This window comes from Drosophila obscura, unplaced genomic scaffold (assembly GCF_018151105.1).
Source record: "Drosophila obscura isolate BZ-5 IFL unplaced genomic scaffold, ASM1815110v1 contig_75, whole genome shotgun sequence".
NCBI classification, from domain to species: Eukaryota; Metazoa; Arthropoda; class Insecta; order Diptera; family Drosophilidae; genus Drosophila; species Drosophila obscura.
In genome coordinates this window covers 2,587,873-2,608,285 of record NW_024542867.1, presented here as the reverse complement: position 1 = coordinate 2,608,285, position 20,413 = coordinate 2,587,873, and the positions used below count along the sequence as shown (strand labels likewise).

The 20,413-nt window shown below is 41.1% G+C and overlaps 2 protein-coding genes across 5 annotated transcripts; one reads left to right on the top strand and one right to left on the bottom strand.

Moving 5' to 3' along the window:
- The first annotated feature begins 1,443 nt into the window (after positions 1-1,443).
- On the top strand, positions 1,444-14,670 carry LOC111072316 (armadillo segment polarity protein). 3 transcript variants are annotated; one of them, XM_022364088.2, is made up of 7 exons: positions 1,444-1,562; positions 7,579-7,638; positions 9,121-10,760; positions 10,841-11,041; positions 11,108-11,380; positions 12,476-12,572; positions 14,111-14,670. In XM_022364088.2, exons 2-7 carry the CDS (start codon positions 7,608-7,610, stop codon positions 14,383-14,385), a joined length of 2,517 nt encoding a protein of 838 aa, XP_022219780.1. In that variant the 5' UTR covers positions 1,444-1,562; positions 7,579-7,607; the 3' UTR covers positions 14,386-14,670. The 3 variants fall into 3 exon arrangements, with proteins under 3 accessions (XP_022219780.1, XP_022219779.1, XP_022219781.1); XM_022364087.2 differs by lacking the exon at positions 1,444-1,562 and adding an exon at positions 6,798-6,902; XM_022364089.2 differs by lacking the exons at positions 1,444-1,562; positions 12,476-12,572 and adding an exon at positions 6,798-6,902 and having other exon boundaries at positions 14,111-14,221.
- Positions 14,671-14,789: 119 nt separating this feature from the next.
- On the bottom strand, positions 14,790-15,792 carry LOC111072317 (39S ribosomal protein L16, mitochondrial). 2 transcript variants are annotated; one of them, XM_022364092.2, is made up of 3 exons: positions 15,664-15,792; positions 15,535-15,597; positions 14,790-15,478 (listed from the first exon to the last, which is right to left on the bottom strand). In XM_022364092.2, the coding sequence occupies exons 1-3, from the start codon at positions 15,710-15,712 to the stop codon at positions 14,862-14,864; spliced, it is 729 nt and encodes a 242-aa protein (XP_022219784.1). In that variant the 5' UTR covers positions 15,713-15,792; the 3' UTR covers positions 14,790-14,861. The 2 variants fall into 2 exon arrangements, with proteins under 2 accessions (XP_022219784.1, XP_022219783.1); XM_022364091.2 differs by having other exon boundaries at positions 15,535-15,600; positions 15,664-15,790.
- Positions 15,793-20,413: the final 4,621 nt, after the last annotated feature.

The following is a 20,413-nucleotide window of genomic DNA, read 5'->3' as shown; positions in this document are numbered from 1 at the left end:
TTGTCGAAATTGGGTTCCATATATATCTACGGAGTATTGGGATATAATGGTATATGTAATCAATTTCATCAATTTATTATATATAATTTTTAAGGTATATAAAGGAATATAGGGTATCAAAACTCCCATACACAGGTTTTTTTAATATTCCCTCCAGGCGATTTTCTCTTTTTGAGCCTAGTACTCAGATTCAAAAACTGTTTGCTAGCAAACAAATGTCATATATTCTTCCAGCGGCCAGTTGTGTGACCAGAGGTGGGCACTGCATTCCGTACGGTTACACTGCTCAGATAGCTGCTTGGATTTGTTTAAAGTTAATAAAATGAACTTCATCGGCTGGGTCGTTCTTCCCCAGGCATATCCTGGGCTCCCCAATATTTTATTGGCAAGGTAATGTGTCTGACTATCAGCAGCAGCAGATTGCCACGCCTCCAAAACTGGTCCAAAACTGTTTTCTAGGCTCTGTACGGAAGGCAGTACTCAGGTCGGTATATACTAAAAAAGGATCCGAAGTATTTGCTTGTATTGCTGGTATGTTTCGACCCACCCAGAAAGTTATATCAATTTGATACATTTTGCCAGCAAACACGAAGCAAACATTGCAATATGAGAAGAAAAAACCAAATGAAAGATTTTTATAATGAAGACAAATAGAATCTAATTAATGCAGTATTATATGAATGACAATTATATGGATATTATAATGTATTATTTTTATTAATTTTCATAAATATAAAACAAATATTGTTTTCAAAACATTTTGTCTTCACGGTGGTCGGCACGGGAGGCTGCTGCTGATAGTCAGACACTTTACCTTGCGAATAAAATATTGGGGAGCCCAGGATATGCCTAGGGAAGAGTGACCCCAGCTGAAGAAGTGCATTTTATTAACTTTAAACAAATCCAAGCAGCTGTCTGAGCAGTGTAAGCGTTCGGAATGCAGTGTCCACCTCTGGTCACACAACTGGCCGCTGGAAGAATATATGACATTTGATTGCTAGCAAACAGTTTTTGGATCTGAGTACTAGGCTTAAACCTTACTTTATAAGCAATCCAATAAAAAGGAGTCCTAAAGTTTGACAATCTTGTTGATGCATAAAATTATATTTTAAGAATTTAGAGTCCTAGCTAGCTAAAAATATTAAACCGAATATCAAAATGGGGGAATATGATTTCCGATCATGGACAGAGAACGATTATCCCAATGTCGACCAGTGAGTATTTATATACAAACACTAAAATTATGAAACTTGATGAATTGTGACGCAGTTCAGGAGAATGAGGAAGGATTGATCTACAAGGAATATTTATAAACAGTATTATTTTATTATTATTTTCTTCTCGGTATATTTACGGTTTATTTTGAAAATGAGAAAGGATATTTCTGAGGGTGAGGCGACATATTTGATCGATAAGTCTCCGGTCACACTACGCTCCATGTATACATAGTGTACATACTGGTTTGTGTGTGTGAATACACTGGTTTTCATTTTAGAGATTTAAGTGTAGTGTGTTTCATCAACAAAAACCTGCTTCAAGCAGAATTACCCTTTCCAGACGCGGTAAGTAGTTGAAAAGGATTATGTTCTTTAAATGGGCAATGTAAACATTATTTGTAAAAGAAAAACAGCAGTCGCTTAACACACACATGCACAAATACACATTTGTGTAGGTGAGTATTGTATTGCAAAGAGATAAAGGCCAAAAATTAGATTATGTACAGAGTTAGTACTCAACTCAGATGTGTATGTGTACACAGAAATAATTGTAAAAATGTTGTTTGATCTTAATAAATAAATAGTGTCTCTTAAGTTTAATAAGGATAAGGTAGGCGCTGGACAGATGCACTAGATTAGGTCCGATCAGTCGAACTGATATTTGAAGCGGCGGAATATTTCTTTGGAATACCTGAATTTCGTACTAATTCCAACATTTAGAAATAATGAAATCAGTATTGTTCCAGGAATTTCCTTAATAACACTACTCAACACGATTTTTCCTCAGGGAACTTGTGTCACATTTTTTCCGACATTCATGTTAAAATTGAAAAAATACCGCAAAAAACCAATAGTTTTACATTTGAAAGTTTAAGACTTTAGAAACGGTAAGCTGAAACTACAAAGTGCTTGGGTTTAATTTATAGCTGCATTTATTAGCTTTTCAGAATGGCAAAGTTAATTACAAGCAGATGCAAGATAAATAGAACGCGCTACCTCTGAGAAAATCATATATAAAATATACCAATTTTTAAAAGTTAAAAAAAAAATTGTATGTCGGATTTTAAGACTTTTAGGTAGTTCGATTTTGTTGAGTAGTGTAATCAGCCATGCCCGTTTTCATAAGGCTGTTTTTCTTTGGAAATCGAATTACTTTGTGTTCTTCCGCCTTAATTTAATCGTTGACTGCGATGGTTTTTATACCCGCACTCAAAAAAGAGTTAAGGGGTATATTCGGTTTGTGGTAAAAGTGGATGTGTGTAACGCGGATAAGAAACGTTTCCGACCCCATAAAGTATATATATTCTTGATCAGCATCAATAGCCGAGTCGATATAGCCATGTCTGTCTGTCTGTCTGTCCGTCTTGTTGAGCGCCTAGATCTCAGAGACTATTAGAGCTAGGGCAACCAAATTTGGTTTCCAGGCTCATGTGATATCACACTGCTACAAGTGTATTTCAAAATTTCGCCCCGCCCCCACAAAAGACGAAAATCTGTGGCAGGCACATTTTCAAAGATACGATAAAACTAAAAACGCAGTATCGTAGAGAATGCCCATATCTACCAGATTGCCGAATCTGAATTAGATCGGATCATAATTATAGCCAGAATGAAGAAATTAATTTTCCGTTGGTTCTTCCGCCCCCTCCTGCAAAAGATCCGCTATCTATCTCTTTCTCGCTCGCTCACTCTGCCGCGTTTAGTGCGCGAGCAACCCCTAGCGGAGGAGATGTAGAATCTAAATGGAACATGTACAATCTACATGTTAGATGTAGAATATACATTGTACATGTAGATGTAGATAGCAGATGTAGCAAAAATATGTAAACTGTAAACTTTTTTTTTTATTCTAAAATTTCATAAAAAATTATATGCTCAAAAAATGTATATACTGACTGAGTACGGGTATAAAGTAGAGTCGCGTCCCCAGAAGCGACTCGCACGTTCCTTCTCGTTTTTTGTTAATTTGCTTATGTTTTTTCTTTTTCTTCGCGATTTAATGCGTACTCTAATCGATGTGTCAACTATCGATATAAGCCAATCCAGCAATTTTTGCGTGTTTATGTGTGTCTTTTTGCCGAAAATGATAGAATAATTTTATATTTTAGCCTATTGCTCAGACGCGCTAAATTTTTTTTCGACCGAATCAGGGATGATATTCGTATGGAAACGTTAAGAATTTTTTTCCGGCAAAAACTGTTTTCTAGACTCTGTACGAAAAGCCTAGTACTCAGATCAAAGAAAACACTTCGCGAACAGAATCAGGGTTGATATTCGTATGAAACCGATAAGAAATTTTTTCCGGCAAAAACTGTTTTCTAGGCTCTGTACGGAAGCACTAACCGAGTCGAGTTTTCTGTCCCAGCTCCCAGGGCCTTCAGTTCTGTGAGGCTGAGACATTCGGGTCGGGAGCCAGGCCATTCGGGTCGGGAGCTGGGCCGTTCGGCATGTATGACTCATGGCGGAAAGCGAAAGCAAGCTGAGCGGCGGGCGCGCGGGTTATTCTTCCATTCTCTTTTAGGCTAGCCTTTGCCTCTGCTTTCGGCTTCGTAAATGCCTCGGCCCGCGTCGAGTCGAGCGACAGAATACGCAAAAAAAATATGAAGTCTGACGACGGGAATAGGTTGAAGAAACAAAACTCCAAATAATGGATAAAAAATATAATAGCCACTGATAAACAAACATTAAATTTATTAGATTTTATTTCAAATGAAAAAAAAAGGAACTGGCGTGAAAAAATGGAGGGCCCCAGATTGATGGTTGCCCAGGGCCCGGTTGAGGGTTGATGCGGCCCTGAATAGGTCGATTTTGGTTTAAAACTTTAAAATTTAAAGTTATTTGTTTGTACTGTGTGTATTTACAGTGGGGAAAAGAGGTGGCAAAACTAAAAAATATTTTATGAACCCTTTGAATAAAATAAATGTACACTTCTAGTAGATCATTTTCCAGAGCTTTAGCGACTCAAATATTCAAGATAATTTTAGTTTAGGAGTTATGAGAAGTGATATCATCCTTTATTTTCATATAATGTTTTTATTTCCCACCCCCACCCACTCTGCCCAAACCTCATTTATGTTGCGGCAGGTCAGCTCAGGTCGCTACATCAGCCCTCAAAACAAAACGAAAAACCGAAATTCAGTTCAAGCGGAACAAAATTGTAGAGCCCACACACAAGCACAGTATGTGTGAATACATGGCACACACACACATTTACTTAACCTGGAAACGAAACTCAAAACGGTTTCGGAAAACAAGAATTAATAGCTTGCTTTCGCTTCCCGACATGAGTCATACATGCCGAACGGCCCAGCTCCCGACCCGAATGTCTCAGCCTCACAGAACTGAAGGCCCTGGGAGCTGGGACAGAAAACTCAGCTGCGACACGTTCGTTGTATGAACTGGCACATCTATATACTGTATGGTTAGTGACGGAAGGCAGTAACAAAAAAAAGATCGGTATATACTAGAAAAGTATCCGCAGTATTTGCTTGTATTGCTGGTATGTTTCGACCCACCTAGAAACTTATATCAATTTGATATATTTTGCCAGCAAACAAGAAGCAAATATTGCAATATGAAAACAAAAAACCAAATGAAAGATTTTTATAATGAAGACAAATAGAATCCAATTAATGCAGTATTATATGAATGAAAATTATATGGATATTATAAAATATTATTTTTATTAATTTTCATAAATATAAAACAAATATTGTTTTCAAAACATTTTGTCTTCACGGTGGTCGGCACGGGAGGCTTCTGCTGATAGTCAGACACTTTACCTTGCGAATAAAATATTGGGGAGCCCAGGAAGAGCGACCCCAGCTGAAGAAGTGCATTTTATTAACTTTAAACAAATCCAAGCAGCTGTCTGAGCTGTGTAACCGTATGGAATGCAGTGCACACCTCTGGTCACACACTGGTCGCTCGAAAAATATATGACATTTGTTTGCTTGCAAACCGTTTTTGGATCTGAGTACTAGGCTTTACAAATAATATTTCTTAAAATATAAAATTTTGCATAAAAGCAAGCGGGAATGTCTTATATGTCAGCGCTGTGGAGATGGAGGACGTCAATGCATATAGAAAGCACCGCAATATTGGATAAATCCGTTTCTGCGGGACAGAAAAGCAATCAACCTGTTTTTTTTCTCCTTATATATTAATAATATTAGTACCGGGTATACAATTAATAAAATATAATATCCATCAACATTTAACATTAATTCGAATGTCTTATATGTCAGCGCTGTGGAGATGGAGGACGACAAGGCATAGAGAAATCACCGCAATATTGGATAAATCCGTTCCTGCGGGACAGAAAAGCAATCAACCTGTTTATTTTTCTCCTCAAGCCTAGTACTCAGATCGAAAAACTGTTTGCTAGACAGATGTCATATATTTTTCGAGCGACCAGTGGTGTGACCAGAGGTGTGCACTGCATTCCGAACGGTTACTCTGCTCAGACAGCTGCTTGGTTTTGTTTCAAGTTGGGCCCCCCAGCACGGGCCCCAATATTTATTGGCAAGGTAGTGTCTACTCTCAGCGGCTGTGGCGACCGCTCTTCCCCAGCCACCTGGTGTTTTGAAACATATATGTTTTATATTTATGAAAATTAATAAAAATAATAAATTATAATATCCATATAATTGCCATTCATATAATACTGCATTAGCTAGATTCTATTTTTCTTCATTATTAAAATATTTCATTTGATTTTTGTTCTCTTATTGCAATGTTTGCTTCGTTTTTGCTGGCAAAAGATATCAAATTGATATTTTTTTCGAGGTGGGTCGAAACATACCAAAAAACAAGCAAATACTTCTGATACTTTTCCAGTATATACCGACTTTTTTTTATTGATCTGAGTACTGCCTTCCGTACAGAGCCTAGAAAACAGTTTTTGCCGTAAAAAATTTCTTATCGGTTTCATACGAATATCAACCCTGATTCTGTTCGCTAGTTGTTTTTTTCGATCTGAGTACTAGGCTTTATATATTAATAATATTAGTACCGGGTATACAATTAATAAAATATAATATCCATCAACATTTAACATTAATTCGACTGCCTTAATTAGGATAAATTTGTCTTCATTATTGCGCTTCCATTTTTAATGTGTATGTGTGTGTGTGTATGTATTTTTGTCGACAAAATATAGAATAGGTCTATAGTTTTCTCGGACCCGGGAAATACCATCAGTTGCTTTTTACATATTCAGTTCTGTGAACTTTTTGACAATTCCCGTTTGAAATTTTTATGAAACGTACGCATTAGCGGTAGTTACTATGTAAATTCTGATGCTTTGCCATCAAAAGACCATTGCTTTACTTGTTTAAACCTTATTTAATGAATAATCAAATAGAAATGAGTACTAAAAATAACCAAATCTTTTAGGAAATTCAGTTTATCGTATAAAATTACATGATCAGTGCCGAGGGCTCCAGTAACTAGGATTAATTAGGGATGGGCTCATAGTCTTTGGTATATTCTGTTCTTCGGTATATTATGGTATGAAAATGGCAAAGTATATTTTGGTATATTTCTGAGGGTCATGTGGTATATTTGATTGATAAATCGGTGGTCACACTGCTGGTCGAGGTTTTGCTGTAATTTTTTGTTTGAAGTGCGTCTAAAGAAAGAAAAATCTGCTTTAAAGCAGCAGAATTTAACTATATTGACACGGTGAGTAATTTGAGCTTGTACATTTATTGAAGATTACAAATTATTTCCTGAGCATTGCTGTTCTGCAGCATAAAATTATTTAAGAAAGCTAGTTGGCAAGGGCAAACCAGTAACCAGTGGTGGTGGTGTGGTAAGCTGACACTCATACATTACAACTACATGTTCACATGTGCAATGAAGGTGGGATACACACAACCAGAATTTGTATGTATTCTGGTAAAGTCGGACGCTTTTTCTGCTGGGCCTTTACCAACGACTATCAAGACTCTTATAAAGTTGGATGTAGTTTCCAAAGAAATAAATATAAAATTTTTTAGTGTAAAGAGGTGTTAGAATAGTGACAAAAACTTTTGAAAAATAATTAAATAACTCAAGGTTCGTACAAAATGCTCGGCTAGAAGTCCTCGGCAGGTAGACACAGAGTCACACATATTTCTAATCGTTTGTTTGCGTGTCTTTGCTGAATGTGTTTGTGTATGCATATGCATATTTCGTATTATGCTTGCTCTTCGATATAAACGAAGAAAGAAATATGTGCAAGGAAATTTCTATGAAATGATTACAGGTGGACTTAACTCCTGTCGATTGACTTTACTTACATAAAACCGCAATGGGAGCCAGCCTTAAGTAAATAATAATGTTATATGTTAAATTACTCATATTTTTTGTATTGCAGGTGTGCTGTAAAGCGCTTTAATCGCCAAGATGAGTTACATGCCAGCCCAGAATCGTACAAGTAAGTACATTACTCCCTTTATTTATTTAAAATTCTTTGGGTTGTAAAATCCGGGAAGGGTAATTCGAATTATGTAGCGACCTGCGTTACCGTTTGTCAGCAGTATACCTCAGTTTGAGATGTACAATGAACGTTAAGTTTTCATTAAACAAAGTCAAGCAAAATCCTCCCACTGCTGATGGCCGAGAGACTTTTATGTGGGGAAGTGTCGGGATGGGTCTGAACTTTGTCTTGATTTAGTAATTTAACATTTTATGCTGCTGCAGCTTGAAATATTACGGAGGATAGGATTGCATTTGCATGTGTATTTTTCCCCCTCTCTATCTATCTATCTCGCTCTCAATCATGCGCGGTGTTTTTGTTACCACTTCATTTGCACTCGGTACTCAGTTGCTGTGGGCGGGGACAAAGAGTGTGCGCCATTGTTGTACCCTTTGAAACTTGATTCTCACACACCCACTCATAAACGTATGCAGATGCACGTGGCGACCCATTCTCGTCCTCTCTAAAACTCATTTTCGACGTGAATGCCCACTTCTCTCGCATCCCGCACATTCTTTTTGTATGTGCGCTTTTTTTTTTTTGCTAAGAATTTAATTAGTAAGCGAAAAACAGAAAGGAGCATTTTTACTTAAAGTATTCGCATAAATTATGCTACGGCCGCAGCGGCCCTCTGCTTTGCTTTTGGAGTGCTGTGCCTGCCCCACTTGAGGGATGAGGCACAAAAAGAGCTTAATCGATCTGGGAAATGAAATGAAACGAAAATGTGTAAATGCAAATGCAGTGAGGCAGATACCGGGGTGTGGGCGTGGCCTGTGGACTGATGAAACGTGTATGTATGTACATACATACATATACATATATATATATGTAAAAGGACCGAAACAAAGCTAAAGAAGTGGGCCTGAAACTGCATAATTAAAGAAAAAATGGCAAACAAAACGCCATCAAATCCTTTGCCTTTCCATTGGGAAACTCTCGCACAAACTCCTCCTCATTACCCGTAAATTCTTCTAAGTGAGAGGGTGGGAGAACGTTCTGGAATATCCTGCAGCGTTCAACTTGCAATGCTTCACATTTGTTCAACTTTTTGTGCTTAGGTCCACATTCTGCTGACGTTTTGCAGCTGGTTCACTTTCTGTCGCTGTCTGTCACCTTCCATTTGCCAACCCTCCGTTTCGGTAGAGGGCGAGATGTGAAGTGGTGGGAGCGGTTGGTGCTGGTGCTGGTTCTGGGGAGCATCCCAACTAGAGAGTGGATGCAGTCGTTGCTTCATGTGGATGTTGCCCTCCATTGTCGTTCTTTTTCGTGCTTCTTAGGATACGGATACTAGCAGTGTGGATAGGGAAAGGAGTGATGTACATAATTTTGTACATACATACATATGTTGATGCAAATGTTTTTCAGGCTGTATACGTGCATAATTGATTTTCACTTTCTTTCCATCTCTAATCCGTTGTATCCCTCTCTGTGTTGTGGCAGTGTCGCATAATAATCAATACAATCCGCCGGACTTGCCACCCATGGTGTCGGCCAAGGAGCAGACCCTGATGTGGCAACAGAACTCGTATCTGGGTGACTCGGGTATCCATTCGGGGGCCGTCACCCAGGTACCATCGCTCTCTGGAAAAGAGGATGAGGAGATGGAGGGCGATCCGCTTATGTTCGACCTAGACACGGGATTCCCTCAGAACTTCACACAGGACCAGGTGGACGACATGAACCAGCAGTTGAGCCAGACACGTTCGCAACGAGTGCGAGCTGCCATGTTCCCGGAGACCCTGGAGGAGGGAATCGAGATACCATCGACACAGTTCGACCCGCAGCAGCCGACGGCTGTCCAGCGTCTGTCGGAGCCCTCCCAGATGCTAAAGCACGCTGTGGTCAACCTGATCAACTACCAGGACGACGCCGAACTGGCCACCCGAGCCATACCTGAGCTGATCAAACTGCTCAATGACGAGGACCAGGTGGTGGTCTCGCAGGCTGCCATGATGGTCCACCAACTGTCCAAGAAGGAGGCCTCTCGCCATGCCATCATGAACAGTCCCCAAATGGTGGCCGCCCTGGTGCGTGCCATATCGAACAGCAACGATCTGGAGAGCACCAAAGCCGCCGTTGGCACCCTCCACAATCTGTCGCACCATCGCCAGGGTCTCCTGGCCATCTTCAAGAGCGGCGGCATCCCGGCCCTTGTCAAGCTGCTATCGTCGCCCGTCGAGAGCGTGCTCTTCTACGCGATCACCACGCTGCATAACCTGCTGCTCCATCAGGATGGCTCCAAAATGGCCGTGCGCCTGGCAGGTGGCCTCCAGAAAATGGTCACCTTGCTTCAGAGAAACAACGTTAAGTTTTTGGCCATCGTCACCGACTGTCTGCAGATCCTGGCCTACGGCAACCAGGAGAGCAAGCTAATTATTCTTGCTTCAGGCGGACCCAACGAACTGGTGCGCATTATGCGCTCCTATGACTATGAGAAGCTCCTTTGGACCACATCACGCGTTCTCAAGGTGCTTTCGGTGTGCTCGAGCAATAAGCCGGCTATCGTGGACGCCGGTGGCATGCAGGCCCTGGCCATGCACCTGGGCAACATGTCGCCTCGTCTCGTCCAGAACTGTCTGTGGACTCTGCGCAATCTTTCGGATGCGGCCACTAAGGTGGAGGGACTAGAGGCCCTTTTGCAGTCCTTGGTCCAGGTTCTCGGCTCCACCGATGTCAACGTGGTCACCTGTGCCGCTGGCATCCTCTCGAATCTGACGTGCAACAATCAGCGCAACAAGGCCACTGTCTGCCAGGTGGGCGGGGTCGACGCCCTTGTTCGCACTATCATCAATGCCGGCGATCGCGAGGAGATCACCGAGCCAGCTGTGTGCGCCTTGCGCCACCTCACTTCGCGCCACGTCGACTCGGAGCTGGCGCAGAACGCGGTCCGTCTCAACTACGGGCTGTCGGTGATTGTGAAGTTGCTCCATCCTCCATCACGGTGGCCACTTATCAAGGCCGTTATTGGGCTCATTCGTAACTTGGCCCTCTGTCCGGCCAACCATGCCCCATTGCGGGAGCACGGCGCAATCCATCACTTGGTGCGCCTGTTGATGCGCGCCTTCCAGGACACAGAGAGGGTAAGATCCTGCCCTCGGCCCCCACCTGATCACAGTCCTTGACCCGTCTAGTACTGGTACTGACCCTTCTCTTTCTGCAGCAACGCTCATCGATTGCCACCACAGGCTCACAGCAGCCGTCTGCCTACGCCGACGGCGTTCGCATGGAGGAAATTGTCGAGGGCACGGTGGGGGCCCTGCACATCCTGGCTCGGGAATCGCACAATCGCGCCCTCATACGCCAGCAGTCGGTGATCCCGATCTTTGTGCGCTTGCTCTTCAACGAAATCGAGAACATACAGGTAAGCTAGCTAAGAATTCCCCGCGATTTGCTCACTAATATAAAATGTCCCCTTGTCTATTCATAGCGCGTGGCTGCCGGCGTTCTCTGCGAGCTAGCCGCGGACAAGGAAGGTGCCGAGATCATAGAACAGGAGGGGGCAACCGGCCCGCTCACTGATTTGCTGCACTCCCGCAACGAGGGCGTGGCCACGTACGCCGCCGCAGTGCTCTTCCGCATGAGTGAGGACAAGCCTCAGGACTACAAGAAGCGTCTCTCTATTGAGCTGACCAATTCTCTGCTGCGAGAGGACAACAACATTTGGGCCAATGCTGATTTGGGTATGGGTCCGGATCTGCAGGTGCGTGGAAACTAGTCTAAGTGAGGCCAGCCTGGTACCTTGTACCTGTAGCCAATTTCCACCAGGTGTACCTTGCCTGGGTTATTCCATTGGGTTTTCATTTCTTTACTCTGCTTCTTTGTTTCCCCTACACGTCCGCGCCGAAGCGAACTCTGTACATAAAACTGTAAAATTGTAGAAATTTAAACTATTCCAGCATTACGTATACGTATATACTCTTGGTCGTATAAGTAGCGACCAATATTATCGATATTCCTTGGACTTGCTTTAGATTTCAATTTCAATGCGTTTGAATTCAAATTATTCTGTTTTTTTTTTACTGTATTTCGAGAGTCGATAGATCGATACATGTTAGTCGATAAGTAGGTAGAAAAAGCATTTGTCTGTAGACGGCAATCGATATCGAGAATCCGTATTTATCCCCTCAGCTCTGCCCAACTACAACTCCTTCCTTCCTATCAATCGTCTCGAATCATAAGTGTACATACATATAAATTTAAAATACATTTTTCACCTAGAAAACAGATTTAGTTGAAATTCGTTTGTGTTAATTATGATTTTGTAATTAATTCACATTTTTTTATTTACTTTTTGTTCTTTTCCTTTATGTTTACTTGTAAAAACCAATACCAAAACAAAAACCCAAACAAACTACACGAAAACAATTCACTCACAACAACAACAACCACAAACAAACAAAAAATACACACAACTGCAACGGTAAAACATGAAACAACCGACGAATCACTGCACCATCACCATCACCACCACCACTACCGGCACCACCACCACCACTACCAACACCCAAAACATGAACAACAACTAACTGTCTACAACCACGTGTCTCGCCCTTCCCCTCTACCACTCTCGCTGAACACAAACTTGTGTCTGTGTCTTCTTCTTTCCTAACAACTTTTCACTTCTGATCCATCCCAACAACAAAAACCAACTGAAAAAATAAATACATCACTCACACACGCACACCCACGCCCACGTACAAACAACCGCAATACACACATACACACATACGCACAACTACACACCGAACCAAACTTTGACAACAACAACAAAAAACACGAAATCGATTGATCACAGGATATGCTTGGACCCGAAGAAGCATATGAGGGCCTTTACGGACAAGGTCCGCCCAGTGTGCACAGTTCGCACGGAGGTCGCGCATTCCATCAGCAAGGTATGTATGTCATACGCATAAGGAAACACCGTTCCGAGATGCACCCGCCCAAATCCTTTTGTGTCACCCCCGCATCAAAATGAAGAAGAATTATTAAAAAGTGTTCGAACACCCTACCCAAGCAAGCAGATCAAGTTCATTCGATCACTGCCTCCACCTCCGCCCTTAGCCCTTAGCCCTTACCCCTGCCCACACATGCATTCTTGCATATGTACATTTATTCGTAATCGTGTCTGTTCATCAAATAAACTAAATTATAACATATGAATAATCAAAGCTAAAGTTAAGTTCATTTCAACCTTTGAATATTCCTTAATTATTATCCAGCGAGATCTCCATCCGCCCCCTGCTAATTTCTCTCGTCCCCCACTCAGTCAATCGCTGAATGCGATGGAAATATCTTTGGTTTGTGTCCGTTCCCGTGTATTGCCCTGCCCCCTTTTGCCTTGCAGTTCTTCAATCTGATTTTCAAATCCAATATGGCGATGTACCATTAAATCATGAATTCTTTCAATCCATCATTGAATTTCCGTCTTGTTTCTTTCTGACCCTTTCTCTGTCCGTTAACGCCGTACTTGGCCAGACCAGGTCTCTCGACCCCTCACTGTAGTTCCAAGCAAAACCAGCTTAAATAATTGTTTCAACGAGGTAGAATCTGATTTGCATAGATTCAGAGTTTCGCTTATACATGCATCGTTCTTTCAGATTTCGATTAGAAAACGATTATCAACTTAAGGCATAAATAAGGCCATGCCCATGTAAACCGGACATTTGCATATTTCATACATACTCAAATGCATATGTTCGGCATCATACACGCACTTAGGTACATACATACATATGTACGCACAAACACCAACCAACAACACACAACTACTTGGCAATTCGACCTTGAAAGGATTTGGCATGTTTGTTTCGTAACTACAAGAAGATCTTCGCACTAGGAACACTTTCATATTTTTCTCCGCTCCTTTTCCTACATTTTCCATGGATTCTAGGTGCGATAAAACGGCTATTGGTTGACTGAGGAAGGATAACCTATTTGTACTATTACTTTTAAATGTATTTTCCTTTGCCCTTGATTAACTTACATTTCTTGAGTTCGTTTTCATTGGAATATTCAATATGCAGCGTAATGACGGTGCGAGCAGAAAATCACTCTTTAGTTCGGTTCAGTCTGGTTCATTTTGCATGTTAAGTAGACCGAAATAACCGTATGGAATTAGCTATATACTCATATATACATATGTATGTACATATCTAAACACGTATTTTTTGTATGCATATATAATCTTTAATTTATATGTAAGAGCGATGTGCATGCAGATGTGTCTATGCTCAAAACGAATGGGAATTGCTGCTGTAGTTGAAGCCACTTGGTGGGAAATGATTAAGGAACGGCTGAATTGTGTGTTTACTTTATTTTTACGACGTTTAGCTAATAGTCTATGGGAGGATCCTTGTAGGGGGCAAGCGCATTAATATAACTTCAGTATGTTTTCTCTATCTCTCCCTATCGCTCTATCGTTTGTTCGCAGGATATGATACTCTACCAATAGATTCGATGCAGGGTCTGGAGATCAGCAGCCCGGTGGGCGGTGGCGGCGCTGCTGGCAATAGCGGAGGTGTCAACAGTGCTAGCGCCGGCAGCGGTGCTGTCGTCCCACCCAGCGGGGCACCAACATCGCCCTATTCCATGGACATGGACGTCGGCGAGATCGATGCCGGTGCATTGAACTTCGACTTGGATGCCATGCCGACGCCACCCAACGACAACAATAACTTGGCTGCCTGGTACGATACCGACTGTTAGACGACGAGCTAAAAGTCGATCCATTCGAATTCCAAACACATTTATTGTCCACTTCCCCTGGTCCGTAAGCATGGGCAGGCTTACGACCCCGAGCGGCTCCGAGATGCGATGGTCCAGTGGAAGAAGGCTATTACCACACACCCACACACATACATACATAAACATATATATTAATAATAATACAACTGCAACGTCATGAAACATAAAAAATATTATATGCTGCATTACATATTATCCTCATAAATGAAATGGAAAATTAAACAAATGTTTGCAATAGAACTCGTACATTTCCCCAAAATCTTCCACATTCTTTCTCTAGTTTTTTTCAAATCGGTGCGGGGATGGCAGATCTGCCCAGCAATGGCAGATAGACACACACGCACGTACATACACATGTGGGTATAAAAACTTAACAACCAATAGTTTGTTTATTGCGGGTACATAACGGGATAAGAGTTAATGAGGGTTAAATCGATCTACAAGTGCTTGCCAAACCACTTGTGATCTACGGGAGAAAGCCACCGATGGCAGCCATTCAGATTGTTTTGGATGACGTATTTCATGGTGAATGGGTTTTGGTTTCCGCGTGCGTGCTGCTCCTCGTCGGCCAGCATCTCGTCGAGCATCGCCTGAGAGACGACAGTCGCTTGGAAGGGCAGCTGGTTGGCGACTTGCTGCAGGAATCCCTTTACCTCGACAAACTCGCATTTTCCGGCTATTTCGACGATGACACGACCTGCCCTAATGGGCGTTACATAATGATCGATGGCACCCTTGCCGCCTCCCATGCGCTGGCCCTGCCCTTTCTTTGTTATGGGTTGCCAGGGGGCGGGCACTCGCCACGTAGCAAACATCGTTTGGACGTTCATCTTCCGACCGATGGTAAGACGCATCATCTCATAGTGACCCCATCGCAGGCGACCGCCGCCAGTGGCTATGATCGCATACTGCTTGTGGAGAAGAGTGTTGTGGACAAGTTCTGGGCCACGCATGTAGCGCAAGCGCTTCTGCATTTTGGGTGGACGTAGGTTAGGTGGCAGCTGCGGCATGCGCTCCATTATCCGCAGTTTGGGGCGTTCTGGCTGCTGAACATCTGTTGAAAAGTAAATGAGCTCTTGCTTCTTTCTCTAAGAGTTAAGATGCACCTACTTTGATATTTGATTGGAGGAGCAAAATACTTGAGGCCGGCTGTGTTGATGGCTGCGAACTTGCCTGCTGAAATTTCGAAAGATTGTATGCATAAGTGACACAAGTTCAGCTCTAATGAAATGCTCTTACTTGACAGACTCGCCTTGAATAGCTGTGTGATTGTTTTCACGCTCCACATTGCTTATTTTTAATTAAATTAATCAATTTGTCTAAAAAGAACGTGCTGCAGTGTGACCATAAATTTATCGATACAATATACCGTCTGACCTACAGAAATATACCAAATGAATAGATTAAAACATTGCTATTGTTTTTAATTTCGATACATCTATCTCTCTCTCACAGCAACAGGCTATTCTAGTTCGCTCTCCTCCACTACACGAGGTATCTTTCATCTGAACGGCAATAAATCTATCAAGTTTTATCAAGATTTACATATGTAAATTTGAATGACCAAGGCTTATGTACAGCCTGGTCGACAATGGGCTAACGTTTTTTTTTAATCGGAAATCATATTCCACGATTGTGATATTTCTAGCTAGATTAGACTTTCAGCATTTAATATATAAATTTAGCCGATTAATGCATCATGAATATCGATCCCAATCCATATTCTTGGTCCTTTAAGACATAAACTGCTAGTTTCTGAGTTCATTGGAGCCTGGGATGACAAGCATTTCTCAATTTTGCTTTCCCAAGTTTTTTTTTAAATGTTCATTGTGCATTGTTCATCTCCAACAAGTTGAAAAGATACTCGTGGTGTCCTTTAAACGAACATAAATATGTACATATGTATGTATTTATATGAATATCAGGATTTCTTGTAATCCCGTTACATGCTATATTCATACCCGGTACTTGCGCGCGGGGCTAGTACTTCAATTACACTACTCGACAAAATTGAACTTTTGATTTAGGCTGTGAACCAAAATGACTTTTTCTGATAGATATCGGGATTACAAAATTTTTGTAGTACTTTATTATTTTTTTTATGGTGTCATTTTTTTTTAAAGAATTTTTAAAATCTGGTAATTTTTTCCTGGTTTTTTTTATAGGTAGTTCTTCTATTTTTCACATAACTTTAGTTTCTTATATCTGGTTGCATAGAATTTTGCAGTTCTGAAAAACTGACAAACGCAGCTATAAATGCGACCCAGACCCTTTGTATCTGCAGCTTAACGCCTGAAAGATATTAAGCTTTCGATTAAACATCTAAAATTTAGATTATACATCTATAAGGTAGATTCTCCGCAAAGGTCGCGCACTGCACAGGAATAGTGTGTGCGAGCGAGAAAAGAATGAGTATCGCGGTCTCTTGCTGGAGGTGGTGGGGGAAGCAACTGAAAAATAATTTCTTTATTTTGGCTATAATATTGATCCGATCTGATCCAGACTCGACAGTCTGGTAGATATGGTACTTTTCTACGATTATGTGTTTTTGGTTTTCTAGTATCTTATAAATTGTGGATGTCACGGATTTTCGTCTTTTGCGGGGGCGTTAAGGGGCGTGTCAAAATTTTTAAACAAACTTGATTCAGTGTGATATCACATGAGTCCGGAAACAAAATTTGGTTGCTCTAGCCCTTAGTCTCTGAGAACTAGGCGTCAAACAAGGCGGATGGACGGACAGACAGACAGACAGACATAGACTCGGCTATTGAGGCTGATAAAGAATATGTATACTTTATGGGGTCGGAAACGTTTCCTGCGTTCTCTGCGTTAGACATATCCACTTTTACCACAAATCTAATAAACCCTTTAACTCTTTGAGTACGGGTATAATTAGAACGAATGAAAATCTGTGGCAACCACAATTTTAATGATAAATAAAAACTGAAAGCGCAGAATAGATAGAATCATGACTATAGCCAGAATGAAGAAATTAATTTGCTTCCTCGCGCTACTCGTTCTCTCTCTCTCTCTCTCTCTCTCTCTCACACACACTCTGCCTTGTGCAGTGTGCGCCATCTGGCGGAGGAGAACGAGCTAGAACGCAGCAAAATTGTCTAATAGGCCGTTTACACTGGGGCTGCGTCATGCTTCTTTGCGTCTTGGCGAAGACGCAGTTTTTTTTACATAGGTTAAGCATAGGGCCCTAGTGGTGGCAAAAAGTTGCGTCGGTCTCTGATTCATGTGCGTCTATTCGATATATTCGATTGCTTTTGCGCTTAACTGCACATTTTTGCACTTTTCTGCCTATCAGCGCAACTATCACCTCTAAGAACAACAAAAACTTGTAGTTAAAAAATCAAATTTTGGCGCTAAAATGAATGGTTGTGCAAAGAGGTGAAAATATACATAAAATCATGAAATAAAATACTTGAAACTGATTGTATTATTATCATACGACATTTTTGTGATACCCTGATGCCATTATGACACTGCTGGAGACGAACTTCGGTGGTTTTCATAATTGGAAGAAGAACTCCCACAAACTCTACAATGAAATGTCTGAAAATAATATTTAAATATGAGAATCAATTCTTTTTCGTCCATTTTCCTGACGTCTTGCTTAATTCTGTTGATTTTCAAAAATTTGTGTATCTTTCCTTGTCATCAAACACCCAAATCCAAATTCAAGACGCACGTCTTCCAATGTAAACGCCTTTTCTGCTTCATTGCGTCTATGCCGATATCGATAGCAGACGCGCCCAGTGTAAAAAGGCTATAAATCTAATGTCATATGACTATTACTAGAAAAAAAGATGCTGTTATCTCTTAAACTAAATATCCGATATTCTTAATGGTGCTATGACATTCGATTTTGCTTCGAAGAGAGAGGTAGCATGAGAGACAAAATGCTAAATTAATGTTCAAAGCCGTCTCTTTCAGTCGAACAACTGAGGCACTACTTGAGACAAACAGGCAGGCTCCGGTTTTCACATTTACTTTGCGTTTTACTTTAATGCAAAAAGCCATTCTTTTTATTTCAAGGCACTCTGGAATCCACTTTCGTGAATTTGTTTACTCTTTGTACTGTTAAACGCCAAATTTATAAAAAGGGCACAAGCTCAATTGCACTGATAATGATGTCAAATTCATGTCAATGCATTATTAAGTCATCTATTTTTTTCCTTTTGCAATTAAGATTTGTTTAGTTGTATAAAAAGCTGTTTAATTTCATTTCGGCGCGGAATTGGTTGCCGTTTTGAAAACGGAATAGTCTTGCGTTTTACGAGTTCGGGAGCGCCTCACTTTTCGTTTTGAAAAGTAAATCACATTTTTTTGTGAAAGTGAAAACCGGAGCCTGCCTGAAAATTATGTTTTCCAACTAAACACAGCCACCAAGCCAGCAAAATTGTATCTGCAAAGTAAAACGTCGCTGTACGAAGCGTTGCTCCCATTTATCGAAAATTTTACTTTGCGGATGTGTTCCGCTGGAAAACATTATTGTGTGTCAAGTAGTGCCTCAGTTGTTCTACTAAAAGCTATTAGACGTGTCTAGAGACGGCTACGAACAATAATGTTGCATTTTGTCTCTAGTGATATCCCTCTCTCCGCAGCAAAATTTTCTAAGTCTAATGTCATATGGCTATTAAGGCTTATGTCATATGTCATTACACCACAAGCCCCATTTTGTGAGAGTTAATTTAATGTTCAGCTGACCTAAAATTCTCGTTTCAGACAAGCGTTGCCAGACTGTCTCCGTGCGGATCTTATATTGTTTTTCTACGAAAATATTTTAAAATTTTTGTTTTTATGAAGTCGGACGGGAGGCAGTCTTTCCTATTTTATTGATTTGTTTTTGAAATCCAAAAAACGAACAAACAATGGCCGAGCATAATCAGAGTTAGCAGGTTTGTACATACATATATTTATTAAATTTGTATGTTCGAAAAACAAGTTTTGATTTTTTTGTTAGTAACATTAATTTCATTTTAATTTGAAGCTCTAAACTGTTTAATTATTTTTATCCATATTGAGACTAGCTAAAAGTTTAGGATAAGCCTAGTACTCAGATCGAAAAACTGTTTGCCAGCAAACGAATGTCATATATTCTTCGAGCAGCCAGTGTGTGACCAGAGGTGTGCACTGCATTCCGAACGGTTACTCTGCTCAGACAGCTGCTTGGTTTTGTTTAAAGTTAATAAAATGCACTTCTTCGGCTGGGGCCGCTCTTCCCCAGCCAAATCCTGGGCTCCCCAATATTTTATTGGCAAGGTAATGTGTTTGACTATCAGAAGCAGCAGATGGCGACGCCTCCCGTGCCGGACACCGTGAAGAAAAAATGTTTTGAAAACATTTGTGTGAATACATGGAACACACACATTTACGTAGCCTGCAAACGAAACTCAAAACGGTTTCGGAAAATAAGACTGGTTTGCACACATAAATTTGCAATGCTCAGCTTGCTTTCGCTTCCCGCCATGAGTCATACATGCCGAACGGCCCACCTCCTGACCCGAATGGCCTGGCTCCCGACCCGAATGTCTCAGCCTCACAGAGCCGAAGGCCCTGGGAGCTGGTACAGAAAACTCGACTGCGACACTTTCGTTGTATGAACTGGAACATCTATATACTGTATGGTTAGTGCCTAGTTAGTACAGAGCCTAGAAAACAGTTTTTGCCGTAAAACATTTCTTATCGGTCTCATACGAATATCAACCCTGATTCTGTTCGCGAGGTGTTTTTTTCGATCTGAGTACTAGGAGCTTTACACTGCTACTGATAGTATCGGGCTCAAATAATTAATTATTTTTTTGTTGATATTTACTGGTTACTAACCTGATTAAATAGAGTCGGGGTTAAGCTATTTATTTTTTCTCGGTTTTTGTCAGAGGTTGTCTGGGGGGAAAAAAAAAAAAAAAAAAAAAAAAAAAAAAAAAAAAAAAAAAAAAAAGACAACCGCCCCCCCCGGGGGGGGGGGAAAAGGCGAAAA

Coding starts and splice junctions, on each gene's coding strand:
- LOC111072316 (XM_022364088.2), top strand. CDS start 7,608: ATGAGTTACATGCCAGCCCAGAATCGTACAA. Junction 11,381..12,475: donor GTATGGGTCCGGATCTGCAG/GTGCGTGGAAAC, acceptor GATTGATCACAG/GATATGCTTGGACCCGAAGA. Junction 12,573..14,110: donor TCGCGCATTCCATCAGCAAG/GTATGTATGTCA, acceptor GTTTGTTCGCAG/GATATGATACTCTACCAATA.
- LOC111072317 (XM_022364091.2), bottom strand. CDS start 15,712: ATGTGGAGCGTGAAAACAATCACACAGCTATTCAAGGCGAGTCTGTCA. Junction 15,601..15,663: donor ATTCAAGGCGAGTCTGTCAA/GTAAGAGCATTT, acceptor TCGAAATTTCAG/CAGGCAAGTTCGCAGCCATC. Junction 15,479..15,534: donor TCCTCCAATCAAATATCAAA/GTAGGTGCATCT, acceptor ACTTTTCAACAG/ATGTTCAGCAGCCAGAACGC.